General features: G+C 43.8%; 1 protein-coding gene across 1 annotated transcript; it reads right to left on the bottom strand.

The window, feature by feature from the left end:
• Positions 1–20357: 20357 nt before the first annotated feature.
• On the bottom strand, positions 20358–21601 carry LOC120993270 (claudin-3-like). The gene has a single exon (XM_040421819.1). It carries the CDS (start codon positions 21281–21283, stop codon positions 20642–20644), a length of 642 nt encoding a protein of 213 aa, XP_040277753.1. The 5' UTR covers positions 21284–21601; the 3' UTR covers positions 20358–20641.
• Positions 21602–27451: the final 5850 nt, after the last annotated feature.

The following is a 27451-nucleotide window of genomic DNA, read 5'->3' as shown; positions in this document are numbered from 1 at the left end:
TGTTTATTTAGAACTTCCAGTTTTCTGCAACACCATTCGTGACACAACCTTGTCGCGGTGAGTGGGCCTATGCTTTTTGATCAAATTGTATACTAATGCCTCATGTCTAGCATGCAGCATAGGGGTAGGTATACGATAAATTACGCTGAGAAGCGATGTTTATTATGCTGAGAAGAAGTTAGATAAAAGCATAGTATTGAGGATGTGCGATCCAGTTCTGTTTCTTGTATTTATACATATTATTGAATAAAATCTATCTGTATAGCGCCACTAGCTGTTTATTTTTTATTTTATTTCTTTGTCCTGCTCACTGAGATGTCCGCACATGCTCAGTTTCATTATTCTACTGCCTCCTGAGTTGTGATAGGGAGACTACATAAAAATATTTTACATTTTTTAAACCAGCACCTGGATTTGAATACTTTTGTAATTACGAGGAATAATTTTTTTTGCATAGACACTTTTTTTTAAAATAAAATCTATGTGTATAGCACCACCTGCTGTTTGTTTCTTTCCTTATTTCCCTGTCCACCTCAGTAACATTACTGGACACATATGCTTGGTTCCATCCTTTAACTGCCACTAGCCGTATCTGCAGTTAGAAGCTGTGACAGTTACAGGGAGAGAGAAGCTGTAGAAAGCACATACCCCTGAGCTGTGGTAGGGAGAGAGATGCAGAAAGGACGTGCTCCCTGAGCTGTGACAGGAAGAGAGGTCTTGCAGAAAGGACATGCCCCTGAAGTGTGACAGGAGGAGAGCTGCTGTGGAAAGGACATGCCGCTGAGGTGTGACAGGAAGAGATCTGCTACAGGAAGGACATGCCCCTGAGCTGTGAGAGCTGCTGCAGGAAGGACATGCCCCCTGAGCTGTTATAGGGATTTTTATATTATTCATGGGATAAAACTGTGTCTGTAATAGCCTATGTTTAACAGAAGGAGTTTAAAATCAAATAGGCTGTGGTAATTCAAGTGCACCAGATACAGTCACGGAAGGTGTTACAGAAAACTAGAAGACACAAATGAAGATCCGACTAACTTGATCCAAAACTAAGGAACCAAAGGGTAAGCCCTGCAACAGCCCTAGCTCTCTCCCTTACTGCTCAGCCTATGCAAAAATATCTATGGTAGATAATTGCATACCCTCGTTCCTCGACTGTATGAAACCTGAACACCCTATAATAGTGAGGGGACACGACCACCGGCTCCCTACACTTAATACGGAGGGAGTCAGGGTCACCTAGGATCAAGCAAACAGGAAAACACAGATAAATGAACAGACTTATCTGTAGAAGCATCAGTTGTAGCATCCAGCATGCACACACTCCAGGAAGTTGTATAAACCGCAAAGTGATGCAGTATGGGAGGGGATTTAAAGGGATGCAATCAGTGCAACTAGATGACAGCTGAGAGAGGGAAACGAGATGACAAAACGAAAGCAAAACAAAAGAACCTCAAGCAGGAGGTTCTTAAGAACATCTGTCAGAGCTTCTCAGATGTCTGGCGGTGACAGTACCCCTCCTTCTACGAGTGGACTCTGGACACTCAGAGCCCACCTTCTCAGGATGGGACCTATGGAAAGCCCTGATGAGACGAGTGGCCTTAATGTCCGTCACTGGGACCCACATCCTCTCCTCAGGACCATAACCCTCCCAATGAACGAGGTACTGGAGAGAACCGCAGACAACACGAGAATCCACAATCCTAGAGACCTGAAATTCAAGATTACCATCAACCACAGTCGGAGGAGGAGGCAAAGAGGAGGGTACAATGGGTTGGACATAAGGTTTTAATAGGGACTTATGAAAAACATTATGGATCTTCCAAGTCTGAGGAAGATCAAGACGGTAGGCAACAGGATTGATGACGGACAAGATTTTGTAAGGCCCAATAAACTTAGGACCCAAATTCCAGGAGGGAACCTTCAATTTGATATTCTTAGTAGACAACCACACCAGATCACCAACATTCAGGTCCGGACCAGGCACACATCTTTTTTCCGCCACACGCTTATATCTCTCACTCATGCTCTTTAGATTATCCTGAATCTTTTGCCAAATAGATGACAAAGACGAGGAGAATCTCTCCTCATCAGGTAAACCAGAAGACCCCTCTCCAGAGAATGTCCCGAACTGCGGATGAAACCCATATGCACCAAAAAATGGCGACTTATCAGAGGACTCCTGACAACGGTTATTTAAAGCAAACTCAGCAAGGGAGAGAAAAGCACACCAATCCTCCTGATTCTCCGCCACAAAACAGCGCAGATATGTCTCCAGATTCTGATTGATGCGCTCCGTCTGGCCATTCGACTGTGGGTGGAAAGCAGAAGAGAATGATAACCGAACCCCCAAGTAAGAACAAAAAGCCTTCCAGAATCTGGAAACAAACTGCGTGCCGCTATCAGAGACTATGTCTGAAGGAATACCATGCAATTTGACAATGTGATCAATAAATGCCTGCGCCAGCGTCTTAGCATTGGGCAACCCAGGAAAAGGAATGAAATGCGCCATTTTGCTAAAATTGTCCACCACCACCAGAATCACAGTCTTCCCCCGAGGAACGAGGCAGGTCCGTAATGAAGTCCATGGACAGATGTGTCCAAGGACGGGAAGGAATGGGTAACGGGAGGAGAGGACCTGATGGCCGTGAAAGAGGGACTTTGGCACGAGCGCAGGTATCGCAGGCTGCCACAAAACCCTCAACCGACTTACGAAGCACCGGCCACCAGAATGTCCGAGCGATGAGATCCACTGTGGCTCTACCCCCTGGGTGCCCAGCAAGGACAGTATCGTGGTGCTCCTTAAAAACCTTGTGTCTTAAAGCGAGAGGCACAAACAACCTCCCAGGAGCACAAAGATCAGGATCCTCTGCCTGGGCTGCCTGAACCTCTGCCTCCAATTCAGGATAAAGAGCAGAGACCACCACACCTTCAGCCAAAATGGGACCCGGGTCTTCAAAATTCCCACCTCCCGGAAAACAACGTGACAGGGCATCCGCCTTCACATTCTTAACCCCAGGGCGGTTTATAATGTCACGGAAGGTGTTACAGAAAACTAGAAGACACAAATGAAGATCCGACTGACTTGATCCAAAACTAAGGAACCAAAGGGTAAGCCCTGCAACAGCCCTAGCTCTCTCCCTTACTGCTCAGCCTATGCAAAAATCTCTATGGTAGATAATTGCATACCCTCGTTCCTCGACTGTATAAAACCTGAACACCCTATAATAGTGAGGGGACACGACCACCGGCTCCCTACACTTAATACGGAGAGAGTCAGGGTCACCTAGGATCAAGCAAACAGGAAAACACAGATAAATTAACAGACTTATCTGTAGAAGCATCAGTTGTAGCATCCAGCATGCACACACTCCAGGAAGTTGTATAAACCGTGATGCAGTATGGGAGGGGATTTAAAGGGATGCAATCAGTGCAACTAGATGACAGCTGAGAGAGGGAAACGAGATGACAAAACGAAAGCAAAACAAAAGAACCTCAAGCAGGAGGTTCTGAAGAACGTCTGTCAGAGCTTCTCAGATGTCTGGCGGTGACAGATACAGGTAATTTATCAGCATGGACCTGTTGCATTCAGTATCATTAGGTTTGGCTGGCAGCATGATATTTACAATCTTAAAGGGGTGTTCCAGCCTTATGGGTATTTTTAACTAGCCCAAGGAGCATGTTGTACATAATGAAAAAAATCATAGTCACCTACTCCCTGCCTCTCCGTTTCATGATCTTTCAGACCCCAGCCCATGGGTGTAGGAACCCCCAAAAATCTGGGGGGGGGACAGCATTTTTGCTCGCCGGGTATATTCTTATTCAGTAAACTGCGAGTTGTTTATATTGTTAAATTTTAAGTGTGTGTGTGTGAAATCCCCCCCCCCCCCCCCACACTTACAGTTCTGAAGACTCAGGAGTGCTGGCTGGCTTGCCTGAGGTGCTGGCTGGCTTGGCCGGGCAGAAGGAGTGTAGGAGACTGTGAGGCCTTTTTCTCCAAGCTGCTCCGGATCAGTGCTCTGGGCAGCTGGGCTCCGGGCTGGAAGTGGGCACAATAAGAAAAAAATATTTTTCATTACACCTCAGGTCAGACCACCAATCAGACCCCCAATGTTAATCAGACCTCAGCTGACAGCCCCAATAAGATCCCCAATGTTAATAAGACCTCAGATCACACCTCAGCTCAGACCCCAATATGAATGACCCCCAATCAGACCTCAGATAAGAGCCCCAGTGCCTCTCATCAGCCCCCCAGTGCCTCTCATCAGCCAGTAATAATAGCCCCCCCAAATCATGTGCCAGTAATAACAGCCCCCCCAATCATGTGCCAGTAATAACAGCCCCCAATCTTGTGCCAGTAATAACAGACCCCCTCCCAATCTTGTGCCAGTAATAACAGACCCCCCAATCATGTGCCAGTAATAACAGACCCCCCCAATCATGTGCCAGTAATAACAGACCCCCCATCATGTGCCAGTAATAACAGACCCCCCAATCATGTGCCAGTAATAAGAGACCCCCCAATCATGTGTCAGTAATAACAGACCCCCCCAATCATGTGCTAGTAATACCAGACCCCCCCCCCATTAATGTGCCAGTAATAACAGACCCCCCCATCATGTGCCAGTAATAACAGACCCCCCCAATCACGTGCCAGTAATAACAGCCCCCCCAATCATGTGCCAGTAATACCAGACCCCCCAAATTCCTCAATCATGTGCCAGTATAATACCAGACCCCCCAATCATGTGCTAGTAATACCAGACCCCCCAATCATGTGCCAGTAATACCAGACCCCCCAATCATGTGCCAGTAATACCAGACCCCCCCAATCATGTGCCAGTAATACCAGACCCCCCAATCATGTGCCACTATACCAGACCCCCCCCCCCCAATCATGTGCCAGTAATACCAGACAGACCCCCCAATCATGTGGCAGTAATACCAGACACCCCCCCCCCCCAATCTGTGCCAGTAATTCCAGGGCCCCCCAAATTCCCAAATCATGTGCCAGCCCAGTATAATACCAGGGGCCCCCCAAATTCCCCAATCATGTGCCAGTATAATACCAGTGCCCCCCTTTTTATATGCCAGTTAAAAAAAACTAATTATTGTATATAATATAGTTTAAAAAAAAAAAAAAAATGAACACTTATACTTACCTCTTTGGAGCGATGCGATGCAGGCCTCTTCCAGCCTGTGTCCTGACTCCAGCGCTGTACGGCTCAGGCGGCGCGATGACGTCATCGCGCCGCCTACGCCGGCCTCTGATAGGCTGCCGGCCTAGTAGTGCCGGCAGCCTATCAGAGGAACAGGAAAGGGACACACCTCCCTGCCCTGCTCCTCCGCAGCCTTCTGTTTGTATCGCTGTCCTGAGGACAGCGATATAAACAGAAACAGATCACCATGGAGATGAGCGCTTCGCTTCCACAATGGAAGCGCTCATCTCAGTGCCTGCCCCGCCGCCGCACACTGCCTGCCGCCGCCACAGTGTGATTTTTTTTGTTACTCCTGGGCAGGGGTGGATTGGCCATAGACCTTACAGCCCCCCCCCCATATGTCATTAGCTCATATAGGCCCCCATATCTGTTGCTCAGGACCCCCCTATCAGATGCCCATTCATGCCCCCATATAAGTTGCTCAGACCCCCCCATATGCCAGTTTCCCAGGACCCCCCCATATCAGTTACTCAGGAGGAACCTCCCCCAATATCAGTTGTTTGTTTATTCAGCCCCCCCATATGTCAGTTGCCCAGGACACCCCCCCATATCAGTTACTCAGGAGGACCCCCCAATGTCAGTTGTTTATTTATTCAGCCCCCCCATATGTCAGTTGCTCAGCCCCCCCAATATCAGTTATTTATTTATTCAGCCCCCCCATATGTCAGTTGCTCAGCCCCCCATATGTCAGTTGCTCAGCCCCCCCATGTGCTCATTCAGGCCCCCCGTCTTGGTCAGTCAGGAGTCGGACCCCCAGAGTCAGGCACCCCTATATGCTTATTTCAGGCCCCCCATGATGTGACAGACCCCAGGGCCCCATGATATCGGACCTCATATCAGACTAAAATAAATAATGAAAACTTACCTCTCCTGCTCTCCCTGTCTCCAACAGCCTGCGCTGCACACATGACCTGACTGCGTACGCAGTCAGGCTGGAGGAGACCAGCGCCGGAGGGGTAAGTAAGCAAGCGCCGATCTCTTGCATACTAGTGAGCGCTTCTGGATGCGCTTACTAGTATGATACTAGTGAGCGCTTCCAGAAGCGCTCACTAGTATGAATGGGCCCCCTCACACGCCGGGCCCCTGTGCAGCTGAACCGACTGCACCGGCGATATGTCCGCCCCTGGTGGGAGTTGTAGTTTTACAACAGCTGGAGAGCCGCAGTTTGAGGATGCCTGATCTAATGTATATGGTAGTGACCCAACTCTCCTGCTATGGCAGATGTCAAGGAAAAGAATGTTCAGGCATCCTGGAATTCGATATGCCCAATTATTTGTTCTCAAGGTAGATAAGCCACTGCCAGAGGTGTCTGGCAGCAGCTCTTACTTTTGAGTAATGACATACTTCAGCCTATGATTGAACAGCATCACAGCCATCTTTTGCTGTGTTGGGACATCAACAGGAAATCGAGTTTAGCAGAGACCTGGACACCATTGGAAAGGAAGCAGCAGGGGACTAGCAAGGTGCATATAAACATGTTTATTTTTTGCCCATTTGATAGCATTGGGAAATCTTTTTGATGTATTAGAATACCTTTTTTAAAGACACAGAGTAATGTCCAACCAAAATTACACCGGGTAATTATTGTCAATATCACAGCTATCCCTAAACATTAGATAAATGTTGGCCAAACTCACCAATTTTAGTGGGTAGGACCAACCAGTTAATATCGACCATCTAGTATGGGACCTCCTGATTCTCCCTCTACGACAGATGTTGGGGCAGATAAGGATTGGGCAGTTGGATTTAAGTATACAGTTCTCCAAAGGATAGGTCATCAGTAAAAAATCAAGACCATTTTTTTATTTTTAGATGGCCTAAGCAGCACAGTATTCTGATTGCAGAGCTCCAGTAAGGAAAGGTTCATAAGTTCTCGTGTAGACAGATGATAGATACCACTATGTGGGCAGCATGGTGGGTTAGTAGTAGCACTGGTGACTTGCAGTACTGGTGTCCTATGTTTAAATCTGACCAAGGGCAACATCTGCATGAAATATGTATGTTCTCCCTGTGTTTGTGTAGATTTTCTCTTAGCCTCCAAAGACATACCGATAGGAAATTTAGATGAGTAATGTCAATGTCTATAATGTGTATCACAATAATAATTTATAAACTTTTTCTGAGGTCTGACGAGTTATCTATTTACATTTTCACCTAGGTAATGATATACTGTTGCTAAATGCCATATCCTGTGACTTCTGTTCAGCACGTACCACCGGCAGCAATCTTTGCAGTACTTCAGGCATACATGTATTTACAGTAGTGCTTTTTCATGTGACACCACCTGATTCCCATAAAAACATTTACGGTACTTTATATTTGACATTCTCAAACGGATTATTGAGTTTCAGCAGAAAATATGCAGTACGCCAGTCCTGCAGGGTGAGTGAATGTGAGGTCACAGGGGACAGCTTAAGCAACCGAGGGTTGCTCTTGGTACTCACAGTTTTTATATACCCTGGGCAGGCGTACAGCAGTGATGGAGAGGCTGGCACATGGATCCTCTGTGGCACTCTCTGTGTATAGGGACCAGGCCAGGTGGTAGGTGAGGTGCCCTCGGTGTTGTAGTTTTAGTGTGCCTGTGGCAAGATCCCTTAAAGTTTGTGATGCCAGTGCCGGTAACGGTGGCACACCGATTTGTTGTTGGAATAATTGAGGTACACAAAGTTGCAGTGAACCAGAACTTCTTTTTACTGAACAGTTCAACTATATACAGTCTTTCAGTTAGTTCCACATGTAAAATGTTGGTAACAGGCAGGCTTCATATAAATGGCAGGCAAAGTCTTTACAAGATGCTCAGAGGGAATAACACTTACAGATCAGGCTGCGCTTTTCCTCAGAATCTGTCTGTCTTTCTCCAAGGCCCCTATGCCTTATAGCTGGCTTTATCCTTGGGTAGGGAAAACTTCCTCTGTTATAAATCCTCTTGCTGTAAATATCCTTCTGCCCTTCAACTTTCTACTTGGCTGGAATACAGTGGCTCTGCACTTTTCAAGGTGCTAGATATCTTCAGGAGGTAACTTCTTCCCCTGGTGGCAAGCTAGGAGCCTGGGCTATCTAGCTGCATGTCAGAATGTTGCTTCTCTTGTGTTGGCAAAAATCCTTGCACTGGCCCTGTAGACAGGTTTAGTTCGGTGGGGGTCTGAGTGCTGTGGAGACATATTGTGCTCCCTCTCCTGGCTACAGGAGATGGAAGAGAGATGGGCCCATAAACATTCTTCTGAGTCTGGCTTGCTTCCTCTCATGCAGGGAAGAGGGAGAGCATGCAATATTCCAGAGTTTCTCTCTCTTCATTCTAGAGATCGGTGGGAGTCTCAGGACTCAGACCACTACTGATCAAAACTTTTGATATGTCTATGACATGTTAAAAGTTTTCTGAAAACTCAGTGACTCTTTAAGATACAATTACAACTGTTTTCTTAAAGGGGTTGTCCCACAAAAAATATTTTTCATCTGGATTTGGATACTTTTGTAATTACATGGAATTAAAAATTTAGCATAACTGCTGAGTTATTGAATAAAATTTATCTGTATAGCGCCACCAGCTGTTGTTTTTTTTATTTCTTTGTCCTGCTTACTGAGATGGCCGCACATGCTCAGTTTCATCCTTCTATTGCCTCCCGAGTTGTGATAGGGAGACTACATAAAAATATTTTACATTACGTGGAAAAAATTTTTTTTGCATAGACACTGAGTTTAAAAAATAAAATTAAATCTATGTGTATAGCACCACCTGCTGTTTGTTTCTTTTCTTATTTCCCTGTCCACCTCAGTAACATTACTGGACACATATGCTTGGTTCCATCCTTTAACTGCCACTAGCCGTATCTGCAGTTAGAAGCTGTGACAGTTACAGGGAGAGAGGAGCTGTAGTAGGGAGAGAGAAAGGACATGCTCCCTGAGCTTTGACAGGAAGAGACAGCTCTTGCAGAAAGGACATACCTCTAAAGTGTGACAGGAAGAGAGCTGCTGCAGAAAGGACATGCCCCTGCGGTGTGACAGGAAGAGAGCTGCTGTGGAAAGGACATGCCCCCCTGAGTTGTGACAGGAAAAGAGCTGCTACATGAAGGACATGCCCCTGAGCTGTGAGAGCTGCTGCAGGAAGGACATGCCCCCTGAGCTGTGCTAGGGATTTTTATATTATTCATGGGATAAAACTGTGTCTGTAATAGCCTATGTTTAACAGAAGGGGTTTAAAATCAAATAGGCTGTGGTAATCCAAGCGCACCAGATACAGGGAATTTATCAGCATGGACCTGTTGCATTCAGTATCATTAGGTTTGGCTGGCAGCATGATATTTACAATCTTAAAGGGGTTTTCCAGCCTTATGGGTATTTTGAACTAGCCCAAGTTGCATGTTGTACATAATGCCTCTCCGTTCCATGATCTTTCAGACCCCAGCCTGTAAACCAGTCATTGGCTACAACAGTACGTTACCCCACCCAGAAGTTTACCAGCCGGGGACCAGAAGATTGCAGAATGGAGCCAGCGCTGTGGAATAGCTGTTAGTGTGATTTTTTTTGTTACTCCTGGGCAGGGGCGGATTGGCCATAGACCTTACAGGGAAATTTCCCAGTAGGCCGATGCCCAGGGAGCTACCTGGGCCCTCCTCACGGCCTGCCAGTGGAAGTTTTTGTGGGTGTATTTTGCGCTGCTGGCAGTATTTTGTGATGGACCCTGGTATTTGGCTCTGCTGTGGTTGTATAACGTGCCACAATATGGTATTGCTGGCCCTGCCTTCCATCAACTTGGACCCGACTACAACACATGGCCACTTTTAGTTTTTTTTTCCAGGGCCACTTTAAATTCCCAGTCCGCCCTTGCTCCTGAAGCTAGTTAAAAATGCCCATAATGCTGGAACGCCATACAAACACAAGTCACCATTTGGCCCTACCTTAACCTGGTAATACCTGATGAATGCTTTCTCCACTTTCTAAGGCCTCTTTCACACTTGCGTTGTCCGGATCCGTCGTGCACTCCATTTGCCGAAGGTGCCTGCCGGATCCGGAAAAACGCAAGTGAACTGAAAGCATTTGAAGACTGATCCGTCTTCCAAATGCGTTCAGTGTTACTATGGCACCCAGGACGCTATTAAAGTCCTGGTTGCCGTAGTAGTAGTGGGGAGCGGGGGAGCAGTATACTTACAGTCCATGCGGCTCCCGGGGCGCTCCAGAATGACGTCAGAGCGCCCCATGCGCATGGGTGACGTGATCCATGCGACACGTCATCCATGAGCGTGGGGCGCCCTGACGTCACTCTGGAGCGCCCGGGGAACCGCACGGACGGTAAGTATACTGCTCCCCCGCTCCCCACTACACTTTACCATGGCTGCCAGGACTTTAGCGTCCCGGCAGCCATGGTAACCATTCAGAAAAAGCTAAACGTCGGATACGGCAATGCGCCGAAACGATTTTAGCTTAAGGCCGGATCCGGATTAATGCCTTTCAATGGGCATTAATTCCGGATCCGGCCTTGCGGCAAGTGTTCAGGATTTTTGGCCGGAGCAAAAAGCGCAGCATGCTGCGGTATTTTCTCCGGCCAAAAAACGTTCCGGTCCGGAACTGAAGACATCCTGATGCATCCTGAACGGATTTCTCTCCATTCAGAATGCATTAGGATAAAACTGATCAGGATTCTTCCGGCATAGAGCCCCGACGACGGAACTCTATGCCGGAAGAAAAGAACGCAAGTGTGAAAGAGCCCTAAGTTTCATATCAAGTTTCAAAAATATATTGAAGGATATTTACCTGCAGGAAGTACCAGGATGCCAACTGTGTCAGCTCTTGAGCAAAGGTGTGCAATTTGTCTATTCTATTTATGCACTTACCCTATAGTCAAATATGGATACATGATATTGTAAAATCTAATTAAATCTGTGAGATTGTGTCTCCGTAGCTTTGTCAGTGTCCTTTGTCCTCCCTCGTGTTCAATGAGGAAAGTGAAACAAAAAAGGTCTGTATGTAAACATACTCTACAGGAGCAAATTTTATTGAAAAGTTAACTTTAGGCCTCTTGCACACGGCCACTTGAATGGGTCCGCAATTCTGGAGATGCGGAACGGAGTGCCTTCGTGGTGTTTCTTTCCGTTGTTCCGCACTGCAAATATATATGACATGTCATATTTTTTGCTGTGCGGACAGACCACAGACCCATTCAAGTTGAATGGGTTTGGCCCGTTGCACGGATGTTGCCCGTGCATTGGGGACCGCAATTGCGGTCCCCAATGCACAGAATGGCCCCACAACGGCCACTTGCATGAGGCGTAAAACAAACAGCAGTTTCTCAGTAAGATATACATAAAGATAGTTAATACGGCAATATATCACCGCACAACAATAATTTTGCTACTGAGAGAAAAGCATGTGATTTATACTAAAATGAGCGCGCTGATTCCAAATATGAACTCGGAATTTGCCTGACACGTCTAGATTTCAACTCCTTAAGGACCCTGGAATTTTCCATTTTTGCGTTTTCATTTTTCATTTTTCCATTCACATAGCCTTATGAGGGCTTATTTTTTGCGGGACCAGTTGAACTTTCTAATGGCACCATTTACGGTTGCATACCATGTAGTAGGAAGAGGGAGAAAAATTCCAAATGGGGTAGAATTGGGAAAAAATGCAATTCTGATAAAGTTTTTTTCCACTGTAGACTATGCGGTAAAATTTACCTGTTATCTTCATTTCCAGGTCAGTACAGTTACAATGATACCACAATTGTATAATTTTTCTTGCGTTTTAATACTGACATTTTTTTTTATTTTTATAACCATATTCTGACCCCTATAACTTTGGTTACCTTGGGTGACAATAACTGTCAATCATTAGATTGCCTATTGTGTTCATTGATGTCTATATAGACACCATTAAACACTTCATTTGCACTATTCCAGGCATGGACAACCTGCGGCTCTTCAGCTGTTGTAAAAATACAACTCCCCCCATGCCCTGCTGTAGGCTGATAGCTATAGGCAGTCTGGGCATGCTGGGAGTTGTAGTTTTGCAACAGCTGGAGAGCCTCAGGTTGGCCATCCCTGTACTATACCAATACAATGCTGCTACCTAGTGACCTGTATTGGTATAGGCACCAAAGCCTGCTTGAGGCTTTAGCCTATTAGATCAATGTAACAGTAACACTTCCGCTTCCGGACTGCGCAGATGCCATGGTCACATTTGACCACGCCATCTGAAAGGGAAAATGTATGCGATCAGCCTTATGGTGTCACGACCTATGGTGTGCACTGTGACATTTTCCCTTCACTTGCGCTTGCCTGCGACAACTTGTTGTTTGTGTGCATGTGGTGGCAGTGTCTCAGCCTTCTGGCTGATTCCCAGGACATGGTTGCCACGCATGTCGTTGCCGGCGGTAACAGGTGGAGTGTGATGTTTATGGGTGTTTTTCCCTTTAAGTGGTTTCCGTTCCTTGCCTGGTGTAGGAAGGGTTAACTCCCTTCTTTGTGTGTGAACACTGGGTGTGTCTGTGTGTGGGTGTGGCTACTTGGGCTATATAGCCTCTGCTGGATCCTTGTAGCTGAGGGGTACTTCAGCCATGCCTTGCTGGAGTCATCCTCCTGCTCTTATATACCATCTGCCCAGTGAGGTCATAAACTATATGTCTGATGTTAAAAGATGTTTTTATGGTCAATCTGTTTATTGCAGCTATGGATGTCCTGGTTACCTGTGTGATATGTGTTGTGTGCTGTGTCCCTTAGTGTTGTGTGGACATCAGTAGTCATGCACGGGTTCCAGTCAGCGTGTCTGTGGCAGGTAGGTTTGGAACTGCTTTAGTTCACCTGCCATATCCATATGTTGTATTTGTTCCCCTTTCCTTGCAGCTTGGCCAGTGAGACTCCTGTTTGTCCGCATCTAGGAGGAACAGGTCGTCTTACCCTGCTCCTAGTCCAGGGCTACCCTGAGGGCTAGTAGGGACCCTAGGTTATGGAGTATGAGCCCTCCTACCATCAGGGTTGGCTCATACAGCTAGGAGTCAGGGTCAGAATTAGGGATGTGATAGGAGGTGACCTGATTCCTGTCCTGGCCTAGCAGCGACCAATATCTTCTGTCATCGCACGGCTGAGAGTTTCGCCCATCCTCAGCCGTGACATATGGCTGATCACATACATGTGCCGCAGGTCTCTGCTATTTAAAATAGCAGAAACCCGCCGGCTATGAAGCCCGCTGCACGTGCGAGCGGGCGCCATATTTGGGGACCGGACTTCAACCGTACATGTACGGCGGAGGTCCTTAAAGGGTTAAGTACATGCAAAGCCTATTCAGTTATGATATTAATGTATTATATTGGAGATATTCCAATGGACATGTCCAGAACTGTTCGGACACACTCAGGCTAATGTATATAAGGCAAGCTGGACAGATTTTGATAAAGTGATCTGTTATAGTGCTATCAGTTTTGAAACTTAAGATGGATAAACGCAAATGTGTTAACGATCCATACAATTTCTGCTACATATGTGGCAAATACACTACTTATGATCAGTGCAAGAATCTGACAAAGCGAGTGCGTTTTGCAGCTTGGGATGCATTTGTGCTAGTAGTGCAGAACTTCCTTGAGAACAGACGAGCTGCAAACTATGCTGAATTAGTAGATAACATGCTTACAGCATATGAACAACTTGGCTGCCGAATGTCATTGAAAGTGCATTTCTTAGATTCCCATCTTGACTTTTTCCCACCCAATTTGGGACACATAACTGACGAACATGGATAGCGGTTCCATAAAGATATTTCTACAATGAAGAACAGGTATCAAGGCCGCTGGAATCCCTGGATGGGGGACTACTGCTGGTTTTTGCAACGGGAAAATATGACCGTTCACAAACGCAAAAGCAGATTCCTGAAGCACTTTTAACAGTACTGGGTACTTACTTGCTCAAGTAAGACTTAACACCTTAAGGACCCAGCCATTTTTCACCTTAAGGACCAGGACATGTGTCACTTCATGTGGTGATTTATAAAAAAAAATCCAAATTTACCAAAAATTTGGAAAAATTAGCACATTTCCAAATTTCATTTGCTCTACTTTAAATAGTTAATACTTCACATTTCCCATATGTCTACTTCATGTTTGGATCATTTTGCGAATGCCATTTTATTTTTGGGGGACGTTAGAAGGCTTAGAAGTCAGCGTAGGTCCTGCTGAATGAAGATAGAAGATCCTTTTATCTTCATTCAGCAGGACCTGCGCTGACGTCACCACGCTCACCACGTGGTGAGTGCGATTACATCATCAAAGGTCCTTTTGCAGGTCATGAAAGAAGACGATGCCGGCTGCACGATCAAGTGGATGTGTTTAGTAAATTTATATATTTTTTTAACCCCTCAAGGCATTTTAGTTAGCATTCTGTATTAAGAATGCTATTATTTTCCTTTATAACAATGTTAATCTATAGGACACCTAATCCAAACCCGAACTTCAGTGAAGAAGTCCGGGTTTGGGTCTGGGTACCACATTCAGTTTTTTTCACGCGCGTGCAAAATGCATTGCACTCGCGCGGAAAAAACTGAACGCAATCGCAGTCAAAACGCATCTGGAGCAAATCCGGGACGCCCGTGTGAAAGAGGCCTTTAGGTGTTCATCAATAATTAATGGATAATGAAGATGAAATTTCAGAATTTCACTTATTTGGCAGATTTTCCATTTTAATTAAAAAGAAATTCCACTAACAAAGCAAAGGTTAACAGCCAAACAAAACTCAATATTTATTGCCCTGATTCTGTAGTTTACAGAAACACCCCATATGTAGTCGTAAACTGCTGTACGGGCACACGGCATTGCGCAGAAGGAAAGGAACGCCATAGGGTTTTTGGAAATAAGATTTCACTAGGATAATTTTAAGCTGCCATGTCACATTTGAAGACCCCCTGATGCACCCCTAGAGTAGAAACTCCCAAAAAGTGACCCTATTTTAGAAACTACACCCCTCAAGGTATTCAAAACTGATTTTACAAACTTTTTTAACCCTTTAGGTGTTACACAAGAATTTAAGGAAAATGGAGATGAGATTTCTGAATTTCACTTTTTTGGCAGATTTTCAATTTTAATCCATTTATTCCACTAACAAAGCAAGGGTTAACAGCCAAACCAAACTCAATATTTATTGCCCTTATTCTGTAGTTTGCAGAAACACCCCATATGTGGTTGTAAACTGCTGTACGGGCACACGGCAGGGTGCAGAAGGAAAGGAACGCCATATATTTTTTGGAAGGCAGATTTCACTGGTATAATTTTAAGCTGTGATGTCACATTTGAAGACCCCCTGATGAACACCTAGAGTAGAAACTCCAAAAAAAGACCCTATTTTGAAAACTACGGGATAAGATGGCAGTTTTGTTGGTACTATTTTAGAGTACATATGATTTTTGGTTGCTCTATATTACACTTTTTGTGAGGCAAGGTAACAAAAAATAGCTGTTTTGACACTGTTTTTATTTTTTTGTTATTTACAATGTTCATCTGGCAGGTGAATTGAAACAGGGATCAAACCCTGAAAAGGTGAAGTCCCACAGTAGGACGAATATAAAAAGTGAAAAAAAAAGTGTTTTTTTTATAATAAAATTAAAAGTTTCAAGTAAAAAAAAAAAAAAGTGTCTTTTTCCCGAAATAAAGTAAAAAAAAATGTAAAAAATAGGGAAAAAAATAAAGTACACATATCAAGAATCGCCACGTCCGTATCGACCACACCTACAAAAATATCACATGACCTAACCCCTCAGATGAACACAGTAAAAAAAATAAAGATAAAAAAGTGGTAAAAAAGAAAATTCTATCACTAAAAGTGCAACACCAAGCGATCAAAAAGGCGTATGTCCCCCAAAATAGTACCAATCTAACCATCACCTAATCCCGCAAAAAATGAGCTCCTATCTAAGACAATCGCCCAAAAAAATAAAAAAAAACTATGGCTCAGACTATGGAGACACTAAAACACACTTTTGTTTCAAAAGTTCTTTTATTCTGTTAAATGTAAAAAAAATATAAAAAAAAGTTAGGTATCCTCTCATCCGTAACAACCTGCTCTATAAAAAATACCACATGACCTAACTCCTCAGGTGAACACCGTAAAAAATAAAATAAAAACGGTGTCAAAAAAGCCATTTTTTGTCACCTTACATCACAAAAAGTGTAATAGCAAGCAATAAAAAATTCATATGCGCCCCAAAATAGTGCCAATCAAACCGACATCTCATCCCGCAAAAAGGATACCCTACTAAAAATTAATAAATAAATATGGCTCTCAGACTATGGGGACAATAAAACATATTTTTTTGTTTCAAAAATGATATTGTGTAAAACTTAAATAAAATAAATCATATATATTAGGTATTTCCACTTCCGTAACAACCTGCTCTATAAAAATATCACATGACCTAACCCCTAAAGCCATTTTTTTTGTCACCTTACATCACAAAAAGTGTAATACCAAGCGATCAAAAAGTCATACGCACCCCAAGATAGTACCAATCAAACCATCATCTCATCCCGCAAAAAATTAGACCCTACTCAAGACAATCGCCCAAAAAAAAAAAAAAACTAGGGCTCTCAGATTATGGAGACACTAAAACATAATTTTTATTTTATTCAAAAATGCTGTTATTGTGTAAAACATAAATAAATAAAGTATACATATTAGGAATCGCCACATCTGTTAGAACCTGCTGTATAACAATATCACATGAACTAACCCCTTAGGTGAATATCGTAAAAAAAAAAAAAGTCTAAAAAAAGCAATTTTTTTGTCACCTTAAATCACAAAAAGTGTAATAGCAAGTGATCAAAAAGTCATACACACCCCAAAATACTATCAATCAAATCGTCATCTCATCCCGCAAAAAATTAGACCTTACCTAAGACAATCGCATAAAATAAAAAAAACAATGATTCTCAGAATATGGAGACACTGAAACATGATTTTTTTTAATTAAAAAATGCTGTTATTGTGTAAAACTTAAATAAAAAAGTATACATATTAGGTATCGCCGCATCCTGCTCTAGGAAAATAGCACATGACCTAACCTGTCAGCAGCACGGATCCGGCTATTACTGACAGCCGGATCCGTGCTGCATCCACCAGCATCGGTGATAACGCCGATGCTGGTGGATTAACCCCTCATATGCCGCGGCATATGGGAGGTTTGCGCTACCTCTCCTTAGCCATCGGGTCACCGCAGCGTGGGGACCCGATGGCTAAGGAGAGGGAGAGCAAACCTCCCATATGCCGCGGCATATGGGGGGTTAATCCACCAGCATCGGCGTTATCACTGATGATGGTGGATGCAGCACGGATCCGGCTGTCAGTAATAGCCGGATCTGTGCTGCCGATCGCAGCAGCTCACATGGGGGGGAGTAAGGACCGCAGGACGAGAATGCAGGACCGCAGGGCGCAAAGTACCGGCCATTTAGGACGAGCATTCTCGTCCTGGGTCGTTAAGGATTTAATCTGAAAAACAAGACTTTTTGAAATTTTGTTATTCCATTACATTTTCATACACTGTTTACTACGCAAACTTTGATGTAGATCAGGTAATTGTTGGAGTAAAACTTGTTCTGTTCAAAATTAAATGCTTTCCAAGTGCTTAATTCATTTAGGCATACATATGTATAGCAAAATTTTCGTGACGTGTTACAACAATTCTGATTTCGGATTTGTAATCCGCACACTTGATTTAGTATAGGACAAATGGTTTTTGCCCAGTGGCAGACGAAAAGTTTATTTTTGTTGCGTGGTGTAATAGGTAACAATCGGAGGGTACGGCCACATATGCATGTTTTTTATGCAGTTTTTGAAGCGAGAATCAGGAGTGGAGTAGTTTTAGGGCTCTTTCACACACAAGTGCTGAGGTGTTCTTTTTTTTTTTTTTTTTTGGGGGCTCTTTTTTTGCTGCATTTTTAGCCAAATGATGCCATCCCCAGATGTTACTTAAAAGTCTATGAGAAATATTAAACACAGCACACACAAAAATGTTTCTAGTGCCATTTATTTTCACCCCTGTGGTTTTTGGGTCTTTTTTTTATATTTTAGTATGTTTTTGGTCTGGTGATTTATCCCTCATTGTCTGGCATTTTTGTCCCATAGACTTACATAGAAATTTTGCCCTGCTGAAAAATGCATGTACAATGTGTGTTGCCATTTTTAATAGTGTTTTCCGGGCTAATGTATTTTCCCCATACAGCTCTACAGAAGAAGTGACATTACAGGGCGGTACATTCTTTGCTATAAAAAACACAAGGCATACAAAAAGTCCCTAAAAATGCCAATTGGTAAAAAAAACTACAAATAAACTAAGTGAGACACCACCTTTACAGATTTTTCTTTTAGCTAAAAGCAGAGGTGGATCCTAAGGCCCCTTGCAGCCGAGCGTGAGCGGATTAGGTCCGGATGCGTTGCAGATGCGTTCAGTGAAAAATGCGCGATTTCGCAAGCAAGTTCATTCAGTTTTGTCTGCGATTGCGTCCAGTTGTTCCGTTTTTATTGCGCGGCTGCAATGTGCATTTATGCATTTTTCACGCTCGTGATAAAAAACTGAAGGTTTACAAACAACATCTCTTAGCAACCATCAGTGAAAAATTAATTGCATCCGCAGTTGCTTGCGGATGCAATGTGTTTATCACTCAGCCCCATTCACTTCTATGGGGCTAGCGTTGCGTGAAAAACGCAGAATATAGAACATGCTGCGATTTTCACACAACACACATTGAAAGGAATGGGTCCGGATTCAGTGCGGGCGCAATTCGTTTGCATCAGGTATTGCACCCGTGTGAAAGGGGCCTAAAGAAAGGTTTATACTTCTATTTGTTTTTTAATCCAATTTCAATTTTATCAAAAAAAAAAAAAAAGCTGCCCGAAGGCTTATTTGGCCGACAGTTAAAAGGGTTGGTCAGCGCTAAAATATTGATGATCTGATATTGATGACCTATCCTGAGGATATTTTAGCACTGCACAGCTTCTTTATTATATCATTTATTATAATCATTCAACCCCAAAATGCATAAAAAATGCATGTGCATTTTTTGATATATTCATTTGGAAGGAAAATATGTGAAAATGTCTAATGAACAGTCTAAATTAGCCAATTTATTGACCTTTGTGATAAGAATATATAGATTGACAATATTTGAAGGAGAGAACTTATATTCTTTTATGTTTGTATTTATTTTTTATATACTGTTCTATATTTCATCCTTTGTACACGATTCTTAGCTCTGAAAAAGGTGTATTTTCAAAAAAACACAAATGTGAAAAACGCAAGCACATAATATACCATGATTATATAGAAATCGCAAGTGCGGTTTGGACACTTACATTATTAACTCATTATGAGTAATAATTATAGAAGTTTTTAACACATCATGACAATATGGAAGTCAAAGTGAGGATCCATTCCATTTTTTAGAAAAATTCCAGCGAAGGAGTTTGTCGCACCGATCTTTTGGATATAAATAGTACCAATACAAGGATTACTAGTAGGAGCCACTGAAGGAGCTTGTTGCTCCGAAACGCGTATGGTACTACAGTAATCCAGAGAGACCCCCGGTATAATCGCTATTTGCCACTTGATATAGTAGTGCAACCTTCGAAACCTTATAAAGAACCGAAGCATACTAAGGAACGGCGTGCTGCATTTGAGATCAAACAAAACTGTTCGACCACGTGGGACGCTGAACAGAGGTACGCATCGGCAGCGATACAGGGAGCCATGAGGCAAATACCGCTCAAGTGAAAGACCTACTCCGGAGAAACCGACAATGACAAAACCTTCTATAACAAGGAACAGTATACTAAGTATAGCTGTAATGACAGACCGAGTCGCTACTTATTCCATCATTTATATTGAATAAGGAACATAATATGTATATAATATGAATTATGAATACTAATCAGTTATATCCGGATCAAGCTATTCGAGTATACTATCATACACAGTGTTTCATGAATTGGACTTTCTTTTTCTACTAGCAATTATGTGCATTGATCTTATTTCCTCCTAACAATCATGTGCATTGATCCATGAACTGAACCAGATTGGTCACACTATCGTTCACATTACGAAGAACATACCAATCAACCTACACATAATATTTGGATTAAATTAATCTTTATTGAATATAATCATCATCAATTAGAGAGAGAAATGAAATCATGAAAAACTGACATTGCTGTTCGGTAATCATGAAAAACGGACAATTATTGAATATCGATTTTCTCTTTATAAAAAGGACTTTTTTTGTATCGGGTGATTATACCTACTAGATGAAATAGATGCAATAGGAGTATATGGAACTTCCTTCCTCTGGATTTACCAACAGTTTGTATATTTGATAGTATGGGTTCCTGTCCCCCGCAGCCATAGTAATACACACTTGCAGCAACTGATGCCTACACTGAGCTGGACAGGAAAACATAATATCATATATTCAACGTAGTCTTTCTAATGGCATCCAGGATTTGTGGACCTGAATAAGTCACTCTTGATGCAGGATATTTCTCCTGTTTTGGTGGGCAAGTGCAGCATAGCAGGGTACCTCCAAGAATTAGAAGAGCTGAAGCTACCCACCCAATGTGTATTGATGTCCCCAACTCCCTCTTTTGAGCATCCACAACTAGAGGGTTATAGAAATCACGATTAACTGCATTAGCTGACCAGGAGACAGAGATGAGTGTCATGAGTCCTGAAAGAATAAAGATAACCCCAGAAACAATCGTGATCTTGGCCTTTGCTGACTCATCTTGAACAAAGTTGGTCCACTTCTCTCCAATGATGGAGATGAGGACTCCAAATACAGGTATGATGATGGAGATAGCCGTCAAGGTTCGAGCAGCTTCAAGATCTTGAGGAAGCGCAAGCAGAGAATTGACTTGCCACTGCATTTGCCCAGGGGTTTGCGCTACACAATTCATCCACTCTCCCCCCCAGATAATCTGGGTCACCACAGTGTTGTTGCCGATGAAGGCAGTCACCTTCCACATTGGAAAAGCAGAGGAGACAACAGCACTAAGCCAGCCGAAAATGGACATTGCCACACCTAGGATCTCAAGTTCCATAGACATGATACCAATTGAGAAGTGTCAATTTAGCGTCAAAATAATTATTTTGAGTGTAAGCGGAACTGAGGTGCTACACTTTTTCCCCCTTTTGTAGAAGATGAGCACTCACCACCGAAGAGTGTTCTGTAGTTAGGGAATAATTTGTTCTTGTTGAATGAGTTCCTCTGTTTACTTCTTTCCAGTTCAGAGGCCTTTAGCTGTTGCTCGTACAGTCTTTCAGTCTTGTTCAAGGATACGCCTTGGTATTGTTCAGTACCTCCTGGTGCTCTCTCGTGATCTGTCCCTGGCTGAATGTTCTCTCTGGACTATTGCCCAGGTTAGCCCAACTAGAATGTCTTTGAGAGAACAGATGGTAACTTTTCTAGTTGTTTTCAGACTCGCTCCCTGAGACCGGCCAGTGTGTAACAGATTTGTGCACCTTTATAAATCAGGTGCAGTGATGTCACAGCAATAAAACTGGCACATTACAGAAAGGCTACAGAAAGTAAAACATTAAACTGAAGAAGCGCTTTACATTTCACCCACAGAACCACACATGTCATTTCACTTTTAACTGCGTATACTGTATATATCAGATTTGTCTTACATTTCTGTTGCACATTAGTTAGTATAGATATATGTACATGTTCACACATGTACCTATATCCATCATCAGAGGAATGTAAAGAGGACCTGTCATTTTGCAGATTATTTTTGAAATGGTTTCCTAACCTAAGTTTTTTTTTCCCTTGCACTTAAAGTGCTTTACACAGTATCTGTATGCTTAAACTTTCACATGACATCAGAATACAGATGAATGCTGTCATTCTTCTAAGCATCTTTTAAGTGACTATTAAAATTTAAAGGGATTGGCCAGGAATTTGAGAAAGATGATTTGTTTTGCTGTGTTTTTAGGCAAAAAATGCCAACTCCAGAATTTTCATAGAAGTCTATGGGAGATATTAAATGCTGGGCAAACAGGTGTTTTTACCTAGTGGCGTATTTTTTCACCCTTGGGGTGCATTTTTTGCGTTTAATTGCAGCATGCTCTGGGTCTGGCATTTTTCTCCCATAAACCTCTATATGCAGTGTGTATCAGTGTTTTTTAAATGGCGTTTTTGCATGCTTTTTTTCCCCCTAATGCTTTTTCCCATACAGCTCTACAGAGAAAATGAAATAATGGGAGGCACATATTTTTAAAAAACTAGGCATGTGGAAAATAGCATTAAAAACACAAGGTGCTAAAACACACTAGAGGGACAAAAAAAACTCTAAAATAAGAATAAAAAATTATCAAGGTATGTGTTTTTTCACCCCAAAAATGCCAAAATGAAACTTTGAGTTAAGGAGCCCTTAAAGTGCATGTCCAAGTTATTTGTAATGACCAGCGTCACGCACAGGGAGGGAAAAGGGAAAGCCCTGCCCAAGGGAGAGGGAAAGGTGGTGACCCCTGACTCACCTTGCGGCTGGCACCTGACTGCCCTGACGTCCCTAGACGGGTTCCTCACCCGTGCGGCGATCACGTGCCTAAACCCTGGCTTTCCCTAAAATGAGCCCTAGATAGTGAACGGGCCGGTGGGATCGCTAGTCCGCACCACTGACACTAAGAGGGAAACACCAGGGAGAGGACAGACAATACAGACAAACACATACACCCAGGTGGGCGACCACAGCAGACCACAAAGGTCCAACAGGGATCCGGAGGGTAACGTTCTGGACCAACAACCAGAGAACGCAGCAACACAGCTCCAGAGGGTCAGAATAGAAGTCCAGGCAGGAAGCTCTATATCTGGCAACCAGAGAAGTGTGAGAGGGGAATATAAGGAGGTTGGGAGTGCTGGACAAGGAACAGCTGAGGAGAAGGAGCTACGGATCCCTGAGTGAGCCAAAAAGGGTTGCAAAGCAAACCCAGAAAGCTACCATAAGGAAACAGCCCTATCTTACATAGAGCGCGCAGCCAACTGCTGCGACTTCCTGACCCCGGGTATAACGGAGTCAGGCGTAGTTCTTGACACCCTCGTGACATTATTTCTATTGATGATCTATCATCAGGATAGGTCATCAATATCAGTTCGGTGGTGGTCCGACACCCCTGCTGATCAGCTGGTAGAATAGAAGGCATGCACCATGGCATCGCAGCCGTCTCTTCATTGTTTACCTGCTCGCCATCGCAACTGCAGTGGTGAGCAGGTGTAATTACAAGGAGCCGTCCTCTTCATTTCAGTGGGATGGCTCGTTCCAATACACTAGAAAATAACTTGGACAACTCATTTAAAGAGGATCTTTTATGGGTCCAGACATTATGAAATAAGTATGGGTTTGTGTAGGGCATAGTTCATGGATGTAATACTGCTAACTGGTTTGTCTGTCCGGCGCTCTGTTTCCCCGCTGTGGCCCCCGTTCACTTTGCCCGCATGATATGCTAATGAAAAGCATCGGTACAGGGAGGGGGAGACTGTTGCTCAGGGGGGCCCTCATGGTGTGGACTGGACTGGTCATTTTCACTAAGGAATATAGTTTAACCATATATGTGCAAAAGAGAAAATAAGAAGTCAGCTCCAATCAGATATCTGCACATAGACCAAGACTCTTGGTCTATGTGCAGATATCTGATTGGAGCTGATTTAGTGACTTCTTTTTTCTCTTTTGCACATAAACGGTTAAACTATATTCCTTAGTAAAAATAACCAGTCCACACCACACCATGAGGGCCCCCCTGAGCAAAGATTAGTAAATGTGGCCGGCCGGCCGGGTGGCCCCAGGCCAGGCCACAGTTCAGCAGACAGAGAGAACCCAACCCCTTATGTCTCCCGTCTCTATAATAATCCCCCACTAATGGGGTTATTTAAATTACTGGTGGATTATTAGAGAGACATAAGGGATTCTCTCTGTCTGTCTGCTGAACTGTGGCCTGAGGCCACCACCGGCCACATTTACTAATCTTTGCTCAGGGGGGCCCTCATGGTGTGGTGTGGACTGGTCATTTTTTACTAAGGAATATAGTTTAACCGTTTATGTGCAAAAGAGAAAAAAAGAGGTCACTAAGTCAGCTCCAATCAGATATCTGCACATAGACCAAGAGTCTTGGTCCATGTGCAGATATCTGATTGGAGCTGACTTCTTATTTTCTTGTTTGCACATAAATGGTTAAACTATATTCCTTAGTGAAAATGACCAGTCCAGTCCACACCATGAGGGCCCCCCTGAGCAAAGATTAGTAAATGTGGCCGGTGGTGGCCCCAGGCCACAGTTCAGCAGCAGACAGAGAGAACCCAACCCAACTCCTTATGTCTCCTGGGGCCGTCTGTCTCTATAATAATCCCCCACTAATTTATGAATGGATCTGGGGTTAATTATTAATTCGGTGACCTGACCGGTCTAAATTTCTAATATAAAATAAAGTCAATATGCATGCTTTTTTCTTTACCTACCGAGTGATCACCTCCTGGCGCGGCAGTGGCAGGTCTGGTCTGGCTGTGTAAGGTAAGGTGAGTGAGTCACTGGTGGTCTGGTCACGTGAGGCCGTCACTCACCACCTAATCCCTTTAGCTCCGGACCGGCGGCGGAGACTTAGTCCCTGCTGCTGGCTGCTCCGCCGTGGCGCCACTCACCAGGCTGCGGTGAGTCACACACACCCTTTTACCACGTGACGGCGGGGCGCCGACATGCTTGCTAACTAAGCAGCGCAGTTTGTAAGTTGTTCTGAAGACTGCTGCATAGTGAATGGGAGTCGGGACTCGGGAAACGGAGCTCCCTTGGGCCCCCCGGAGTAACTGGGCCCGGGGCAGCTGCCCCTTTTGCCCTGCGGCAAAGACGGCCCTGACTATAGTGCTCCTTTAACACCAGTACTGCACAGTGTCTTTTCTCTGCAGGAACAGGCTATAGACACCAGTACCACTACATTAAACTGTAGTGGTTCTGGGACTATAGTGTCCTTTTAATGTGAGGTAAATTAGTTTCCAATGTAGTATTAATAACTAAACAATTAAATAATAAACATATTGCATTGTCTACTTACCACCAGGACAATAAGATGATCTGGTCTCTGGCTGCAGTCTGGCTCTGGGGACTCCCTTGTCACTTTCTTCTCCCCGCTCCCTCCCTCGTTACTCTCTTATCCCCCCCTCCCTTGTCACTCTCTTCTCACCCCTCCCTCCCTTGTCACTCTCTTCTCCCCCCTCCCTCCCTTGTCACTCTCTTCTCCCCCCTCCCTCCCTTGTCACTCTCTTCTCCCCCCTCCCTCCCTTGTCACTCTCTTCTCCCCCTCCCTCCCTTGTCACTCTCTTCTCCCCCCTCCCTCCCTTGTCACTCTCTTCTCCCCCTCCCTCCCTTGTCACTCTCTTCTCCCCCCTCCCTCCCTTGTCACTCTCTTCTCCCCCTCCCTCCCTTGTCACTCTCTTCTTCCCCCCTCCCTCCCTTGTCACTCTCTTCTCCCCCCCTCCCTCCCTTGTCACACTCTTCTCCCCCCTCCCTTGTCACTCTCTCCCCCTCCCTCCCTTGTCACTCTCTTCTCCCCCCCTCCCTCCCTTGTCACTCTCTTCTCCCCCCCTCCCTCCCTTGTCACTCTCTTCTCCCCCCTCCCTCCCTTGTCACTCTTATCCCCCCCCACGGCGTATCTCAATAAATTTCAGGCTTTTATTGGAGTCAGAAAATTTATGAGACGCCTAGCATTGAAAAAATATTTTATAAAAAAATCTGGAAACAGTCAAATGCCCCAAAAAAATCAATACAGGGAAAAACAAGAAAAAGAGGGAGGAGCCTACAAACGGTTTCAAACACACTGATTTGAAACCGAAATCAAAATACAATCCATTACAGGAATACTCCTCGGCACTAAACAGTTTTATGAATCAGGTAACAAGAGACATAAGAAAAATCTGCTATCCAAAAAAACCTCAATATATGTGTAATATCTCAGAGGAGGAAAAGAAGGCCATTTTTACTATGCAGAAAAATCATGATATCATTATACGTCCAGCGGATAAGGGGGGGGAGGGCATAGTCCTAATGAATACCGAGTACTACAAGGGAGAAGCAGAGAATATTCTAAGTGATGTAAGAACATATGAAAAATTTAAAAGTGACCCCACTGAGATTTTTTTAAAACAACTTAAAGGGCTGGTTCGAAAAGGGACAGACATAGGGATTTTAAATAAAAAAGAAGCGGCTTTTATAAATAATGATCATCTAAAAATTGCTGTGTTATACCATAATCCCAAAATACATAAAAACACTGAAAAACCACCAGGGAGACCAATAGTGTCTGGTATAGACTGCCTTACTAGCCCATTGTCCAGATACATCGACCAACAGTTACAGCCATATGTACAGGTACTCCCAACCTACCTCAAAGATACTAAACACACTTTACAAATTCTAAACAACATAGAATGGAAAAACAACTACATAATTGGCACACTGGACGTAAAATCCCTATACACTGTTATAGAAAATAAAAAAGGAGTAGATGCCGTTCAACATTTTTTTGAAACAAAAGGGGAAATGCCTGAAGCACAAGTAAACTTCTTGGGAGACTGCATCACGTTTATTTTAGTGTTGAATCTCTTTTTATTATATAGAAAAACAAATCAATTAAACATAGCAGCAATGACAATGTATGCAGTAGATATCTCCAATTCCAGATCCACATGAAACATAAAGTACAGTGTAAAGACGGATTTAGAGAACAACATAACTCCCTGGGCCACAACAATGCGGTCCAAAGGAGACAGTTACCACAAAATACATACATATCAAGTGATTCAGCAGTAAGAAATACAAAAAGTGTAACTCGTAGAGCCTTGACTGCTGAAAGGAAAGGTAATGAGAACTCAGGTCATATTCCTGGATTACTCAGTAATAGCAAGTTAAACAAAGGGCTACTAAAATGTAGCTCACAGTGAAACAGACCAAAGCGGTAAACTGGCAAAGACAGGGGGACAGACAAGAACACGACAACGACAAACAAAAGACAGGGGAGAAAAGGAAAGGGGTGGTGGGTGGGGATAGGGAGAATGACTAGAAAACATATCAAGGAGGCCAGGTGCAATCACCTGTGCCCAGCCAGGTTTGAAAACGAGAAGAGCTCCTAAATTGCTGCCAAGGTTCCCAGGTCAGTACAAATGTTTGGGTTCGGTTAAAGGCCTCGGCCTCCATCTCCTCCATCCTGAATAAGGCATCTACGGCACGTAT

This window comes from Bufo bufo, chromosome 3, assembly GCF_905171765.1.
Source record: "Bufo bufo chromosome 3, aBufBuf1.1, whole genome shotgun sequence".
In the NCBI taxonomy this organism is placed as follows: domain Eukaryota; kingdom Metazoa; phylum Chordata; class Amphibia; order Anura; family Bufonidae; genus Bufo; species Bufo bufo.
This window is presented reverse-complemented; position numbering and strand designations above follow the sequence as displayed.